A 7,393-nucleotide genomic window follows, 5' to 3' on the forward strand; every position below is an offset into this window, starting at 1 on the left:
TCTGCTATGGAAAAATAATGTTAATAAATCTTATTGGGCCAAATACGGTACCTAGTATCTGGACTATGTAAAGGATGTGTTTGTGGTTTTGTTCTTGCTATAATGAATGTACTTTATAAAATGAAACTCAAAACAATGTGGAAAAGAATATCACTATTAATAAACAAAGTTTAAAAAAAAATACAATGTGATAAAGGTTGGTAAAACCATACAAAGTTTTACCTGAAACAATAGATAAAAACTATTAACCTACTGATACAGTTGTATTATCTTTGTGATCCTTAACAAGCCTGTAATTTTGTGAAGTCCATCTCACCATATTATACATTCTACTACAACATGCATTGTCATAAGCTGGTAGATGTAAATAAATAACACTATTGTGATGTGTATTGTTACAGAACAGCTGCTGTTGGTGAGGCTGTATAATGATAGACTGGTTACTGTGTACTGTGCTGTATCAGACCTGTCGTATCTAATCTGGTGCATACTGAAATTGTTGTATAAGGATTTGATTTACAAGTTGTTCAGGTTCAAAAGTTTACTGTAATGCATATCAGTTTGTTGTATCCTGTCAGGGTCCTAAGTTTGTTGTATCCTGTCAGGGTCCTAAGTTTGTTGTATCCTGTCAGGGTCCTAATTAAGTTTGTTGTAACTTGTCAGGGTCGTAAGTTTGTTGTATCCTGTCAGGGTCCTAAGTTTGTTGTATCCTGTCAGGGTCGTAAGTTTGTTGTATCCTGTCAGGGTCGTAAGTTTGTTGTAACTTGTCAGGGTCCTAAGTTTGTTGTATCCTGTCAGGGTCCTAAGTTTGTTGTATCCTGTCAGGGCCCTAAGTTTGTTGTATCCTGTCAGGGTCCTAAGTTTGTTGTATTCTGTCAGGATCGTAAGTTTGTTGTATCCTGTCAGGGTCCTAAGTTTGTTGTATTCTGTCAGGGCCCTAAATTTGTTGTATCCTGTCAGGGTCGTAAGTTTGTTGTATCCTGTCAGGGTCCTAATTAAGTTTGTTGTATCCTGTCAGGGTCCTAAGTTTGTTGTATTCTGTCAGGGCCCTAAATTTGTTGTATCCTGTCAGGGTGGTAAGTTTGTTGTATCCTGTCAGGGTCCTAATTAAGTTTGTTGTATCCTGTCAGGGTCTTAAGTTTGTTGTATCCTGTCAGGGTCGTAAGTTTGTTGTATCCTGTCAGGACCCTAAGTTTGCTGTATCCTGTCAGGGTCCTAATTAAGTTTGTTGTATCCTGTCAGGGTCGTGAGTTTGTTGTATCCTGTCAGGGTCCTAAGTTTGTTGTATCCTGTCAGGGTCCTAAGTTTGTTGTATCCTGTCAGGGTCCTAAGTTTGTTGTATCCTGTCAGGGTCTTAAGTTTGTTGTATCCTGTCAGGGTCTTAAGTTTGTTGTATCCTGTCAGGGTCGTAAGTTTGTTGTATCCTGTCAGGACCCTAAGTTTGTTGTATCCTGTCAGGGTCCTAATTAAGTTTGTTGTATCCTGTCAGGGTCCTAAGTTTGTTGTATCCTGTCAGGGTCCTAAGTTTGTTGTATCCTGTCAGGGTCCTAAGTTTGTTGTATCCTGTCAGGGTCCTAAGTTTGTTGTATCCTGTCAGGGTCTTAAGTTTGTTGTATCCTGTCAGGTTCCTAAGTTTGTTGTATTCTGTAAGGGTCCTAAATTTGTTGTATCCTGTCAGGTTCCTAAGTTTGTTGTATTCTGTAAGGGTCCTAAGTTTGTTGTATTCTGTAAGGGTCCTAAATTTGTTGTATCCTGTCAGGGTCCTAAGTTTGTTGTATCCTGTCAGGGCCCTAAAACTTCTGTCTTCTGTCAGGGCCCTAAGTTTGTTGTATCCTGTCAGGGCCCTAAAACTTCTGTCTTCTGTCAGGGTCCTAAGTTTGTTGTATCTTGTCAGGGCCCTAAGTTTGTTGTATCCTGTCAGGTTCCTAAATTTGTTGTATTCTGTCAGGACCCTAAGTTTGTTGTATCCTGTCAGGGTCCTAAATTTGTTGTATCCTGTCAGGGTCCTAAGTTTGTTGTATCCTGTCAGGGCCCTAAAACTTCTGTCTTCTGTCAGGGCCCTAAGTTTGTTGTCTTCTGTCAGGGCCCTAAAACTTCTGTCTTCTGTCAGGGCCCTAAGTTTGTTGTATTCTGTCAGGGCCCTAAGTTTGTTGTCTTCTGTCAGGGCCCTAAGTTTGTTGTATTCTGTCAGGGCCCTAAAACTTCTGTCTTCTGTCAGGGCCCTAAGTTTGTTGTATTCTGTCAGGGCCCTAAGTTTGTTGTCTTCTGTCAGGGCCCTAAGTTTGTTGTATTCTGTCAGGGCCCTAAAACTTCTGTCTTCTGTCAGGGCCCTAAGTTTGTTGTATTCTGTCAGGGCCCTAAGTTTGTTGTCTTCTGTCAGGGCCCTAAGTTTGTTGTATCCTGTCAGGGCCCTAAAACTTCTGTCTTCTGTCAGGGCCCTAAGTTTGTTGTATCCTGTCAGGGCCCTAAGTTTGGTGTATATCCTGTACATTCATCTGAATAGTTGGTATATGCAAGTACATGTATACTACAAACCAACACTCAGTCAAGCTGCAACTTTTTAAATCCCTGTTTCCATTCAACCTAAGTCTGAAAACTACATTCAGTGTTAAAACTGCCTACAGGCTGTCTCTATATTGATCTGCATCATACTTACATTTTCTTATCACAATGTCTGGCCAATTTTCCACATGTGTCAACCCTGGGGGAACATTTACATAGCTTTAGACATACTCACAACTTTGGGCATAAATTATCTTATATGGTTGCCAACTGAAAGCCCTGAATTGTGTCAACTAGCCCTGAACCCCTTACTAAAATGATAAACCAGCCCCTTACCAGGTACCCTCTTATATGATACTCTTAACCCATCTCATATCACCCAACCTCTATTACCCTTCTTACACAATAAGCTAACCCTTAAACTTCACAAAACGTTAGTACTGAACTCAAATGTCCTCTCTCATAAACTTTTCATATAATAACATTATATTACCAATAACTGGTCTGGACCCCATAAGAAAACACACAATGACATAAGCCAAAGACTGTACACATTATAATGACATAAGCAAATGACTGTACGCATTATAATGACATAAGCCAATGACTCTACACAAAATGATATTAGCCAATTGCTGTACACAAAATGACATTAATCAAAAGCTGTATACAAAATGACATTAGTCAATAGCTGTACACAAAATGACATAAATCAAAAGCTGTACACAAAATGACATTAGTCAATAGCTGTACACAAAATGACATTAGTCAATAGCTGTACACAAAATGACATAAATCAAAAGCTGTACACAAAATGACATTAGTCAATAGCTGTACACAAAATGACATTAGCCAATAGCTGTACACAAAATGACATTAGTCAATAGCTGTACACAAAATGACATTAGCCAATTGCTGTATACAAAATGACATTAGTCAATAACTGTACACAAAATGACATAAATCAAAAGCTGTACACAAAATGACATTAGCCAATAGCTGTACACAAAATGACATTAGTCAATAGCTGTACACAAAATGACATTAGCCAATAGCTGTATACAAAATGACATCAATCAAAAGCTGTACACAAAATGACATTAGTCAATAGCTGTACACAAAATGACATCAGTCAATAGCTGTACACAAAATGACATTAGCCAATAGCTGTCCAAAAAATGACATTAGTCAATAACTATACACACAATGACATTGGCCAATAGCTGTACACAAAATGACATTAGCCAATGACTGCAGACACAACAACATTAAGATCCAATGACATTAGCCTGGACTTGACATTATATAATTGACCAGTGATATAATCAACTGTGAATACAAATATACATCATCTAGTGACTTCTTTCTATATTGTATAATTGACAATAAAACATTTCATTATAAAAAATAAACACTTAATTGAGAAATAAAGAAAGACACCAGTGAATATTGCAATTGTTTCAACTGTATGAAAAGAGGGATTATCTAGGCTATGCAAGTGATTGACAGGTGAGAATAGGTGTGGTCAGTCAGATCAGAAATGGTCATCTGAATGGTAATTACTGGTCAGTGCCATTATCCTTACAAAGGTTTTGTCTCACCTTTATGGGAGAGTTTATCTATACTGTTCAGTCCTAATTTGATTTATACTATAGAGTCAACACTCTTATCTTACATCCAGGAAGATGTGAAACCTATACAGGTATTTAATGTATAGGTACATCCCACACCTGTTGATAAAGACAATTTCCTGTCCATAATTGGGGTATACAGTCAACGCTCGGTATTGCTACATTGTGGAGTCAATTAGCCATGCATTTCTAACTGTATAACAGACCGGCCTAATAGCCCCAGGGGTCAAGGGTTCAACTATCCAGGTACACACAGGTAAACTACAGTTAAAATATATACTTACATATCGGGCCTGGGTCAGCATCAGAGAAAAACTGCCCAGGTATCGTGGCGTCAATAAATCCATGCATTATATCGTCATATAACGTTGATACACCTTTTTCTAAAGAGGATTTCTCATACGATCCTGTGTCTGAAACCACATTGCCTTGTTGAGCCGAGCTTGACGTATCGTTCACTGCCATTGTTATCGTGAATAAAATCGAAAAACAAATGATCACAATCCCAAACCTTCTCTCAGCCATTTTGTATTGGTTCACTTTCCCCACGAAACTTTAAAACTATATATGGTGTAAGTCGTCCGTCACCGACAGTAAGTATATATGTAGACCTACGTTCAGCGTCACACCGTCACTGCGGTGTGTTTGTTACAAATCCTTCGTAACCTTTGACCTCAAGATTTTTCTTCCGGAATAGTATAAAAGGATGACGTCACATGGATCCGCCCATATATACCTGAATAGTTTTTACCTGCTACAGGTAGACAATGGTGTGAACGGTCTACTATCACGATCTAGAGTGAAAGTGTGATTCAGCGATCACGAAAACAAACGCCGTTAACTTAATGATAATAAAAGTCAAAAGATAAAAGGATAAACCATTTAATTATCTAGGGTTCATTATATGATGGCCTATAAATACATCGTACTAGTACAGGTAATATATCTCATATGAATGGTATGTATTTAGACTCACTAACGTTATGAGATAGAGGATACTCATTACGGAACATGTCTACATCACTGAATATAACCAGACATTAAATAGTGAATTAAATTAAATAGCATGCATGTCCATACAATGTATAAGCAGTTTGAGAATGTTACTGATATAAGTCCCTATAGTATGTACATTTCTGGATTCAAATATTAATGAAAAAATATATGAAAAATTTTGATATAAAATGCATCATCGATGTAGTCTATTCGATATGATGGTGATGATAGATAAAGGTAGATTAATTCTAGAACATATTATCTCCCCTTGATCATCTTCCCACGACAGTTTGAAGTACTATTCAGGGGAATGTGAAATGTTAAACATGCCAAAAGAAAGACACAATCTGGATGTATACCACTTTCTGTTTATAAATATATCCCTTGTTAGTTATAAATGGCTTTCGGTGTCATTCTCATATATTTTCCCGCCAAAATCGTGATGCAGTAATTTAATGTTCATGGATACGAATAGGTTGGTCATAACTTCAGAATATCGCGAGCGCGAACTTCAATTTCATACAGTAATTATAAACCAGTGACGAAAGTATACATGGTTAATAAAAACGTAAATGTTGCAAGAAAATAGTTCAGGATCTTAAAGGTGGCTGCAAAGCGAGACCCGTATAGCACCGCATCGGTTATCTCCCTTACAAACGTATTGTAACATCAGAAAAAAACTCAAACAAGCATTGGTGGCCTAAGATGAGGTTACAAAACCAAATAAATGCAAGATTCCCTCCGTAATCTATGCTAAAAGTGAAGTTCTGCCGTCTGGCGCAGTAATATTCAACTACCACCGGTATTTTGGATAATGGCGGGAAACATAAGACGACCCGCGTTATGAAAATTAACATTTTATTTATTTTAATTAATTTTTTCAGAAAATGATGATGAATATGTAGTACTAAAGGTATGTTTATAACTTTTGCGACTCTACAAAATTGTTGATCTCGTTTTACATTCCCATTTTAAAAATTAAGCGCCGTTTCGGAAAGGTAGTGGGCCTTTAAATATGTTTTGTTATTCAACACTTCATTGTAATTAAACAGACAAAAACGAAAGTTGGGATTTAATGCCTTATGCACGGCTCCAAGCCAAGGACTGTGTATATTGAAAAAAACATAAAAACAAAACTAAACAAAATTTTCCGTAATTGGTTTGTTGTAAGCTGCATACTGTGCACATGTGTTGCGCATATGAAGAGCGTGTTTTTAAGAGACTGCAGTATTGTACATGTGCCTCTCTGTCAAACTTTTTATAATGCTATCTCAATGAAGCATGCAAAGATCCATGGACAAAGTACACCCCACGTACCAGGTCAACGCATAGGGGACTGGGATTTAGCTACGGTTTTGGACCAAGAGAGGGTCCATTAACCATTTTTAGACGGGTTTAGATTTTAAAAAAAATATGTAAAATCATATTCTACATAATTATACGTATATGAATGCATAATAAACTTTAGAATACGAATTTTACCAATTTTTGATCTAGACCCCTAAAACGCCTCAAAAAGGTTTATGGGCACTCAGAATCCTTTTACATTACAACGGACAAACCAGTCGCCCCACTCCCTAAAATAACGCTGGTCGCTAACAGGAGCAGAAAAGTAAAACGCTTTTATAGGCTACAATGCATGACCTTCCTTACAGTGACGAGCGCCAAACACAAAGACAAAAGCTATGGTAACTGATTACGGCCATGTCGCATTGTCGTTTTGGTGCTTCCGGGCCCATCCTCGATACTAATCAATGGGTTACTATCACTGTCGAAATATCCATCCCTGGAATATTTCATAGCAAATCTGAAGGCTCTGTCTGCGATCACAGATGAGAGGATAGTTTGATTTTCTTTGATGTACATCAAAAATAAAAACGGTACACTGTGGTTGTCTGTGTGTGCTTTGATGTTGGACGTCGTTATCCTTGTAATCTTAATATAAAGTCTCTGGAGGTCTGTGAATGGCCAGTTTTCTTTCTCCTTAACTGCTTTTGGTTTTGCTATGAAAATTCCAGGGTGGATATGACGACAGTGATAGTAACCCCTGGAGTATCGAGGATGCCGCCCCGGGCCTTGCAACTTAAATTGTGGAGCAACAACATAAAACAAAAAAACGACAATGCGACAAAGCGATAAGATGTTTTTTCGCATTGTCACGTAATTTGTCGCACTGGCAAGATATTTTGTCGCTCCACGCACTGTCGCTCCTTGCAGTGTAATGTAACATTGTCACTCTGGCTGGGACGTTAATACAACACGAC

General features: G+C 37.9%; 1 protein-coding gene across 1 annotated transcript; it reads right to left on the minus strand.

The window, feature by feature from the left end:
* Nucleotides 1-1,462: 1,462 nt before the first annotated feature.
* On the minus strand, nt 1,463-2,491 carry LOC138324212 (homeobox-like protein HDP1). The gene has a single exon (XM_069269294.1). It carries the CDS (start codon nt 2,489-2,491, stop codon nt 1,463-1,465), a length of 1,029 nt encoding a protein of 342 aa, XP_069125395.1.
* Nucleotides 2,492-7,393: the final 4,902 nt, after the last annotated feature.

The sequence above is a fragment of the Argopecten irradians genome, chromosome 5 (assembly GCF_041381155.1).
Source record: "Argopecten irradians isolate NY chromosome 5, Ai_NY, whole genome shotgun sequence".
NCBI classification, from domain to species: Eukaryota; Metazoa; Mollusca; class Bivalvia; order Pectinida; family Pectinidae; genus Argopecten; species Argopecten irradians.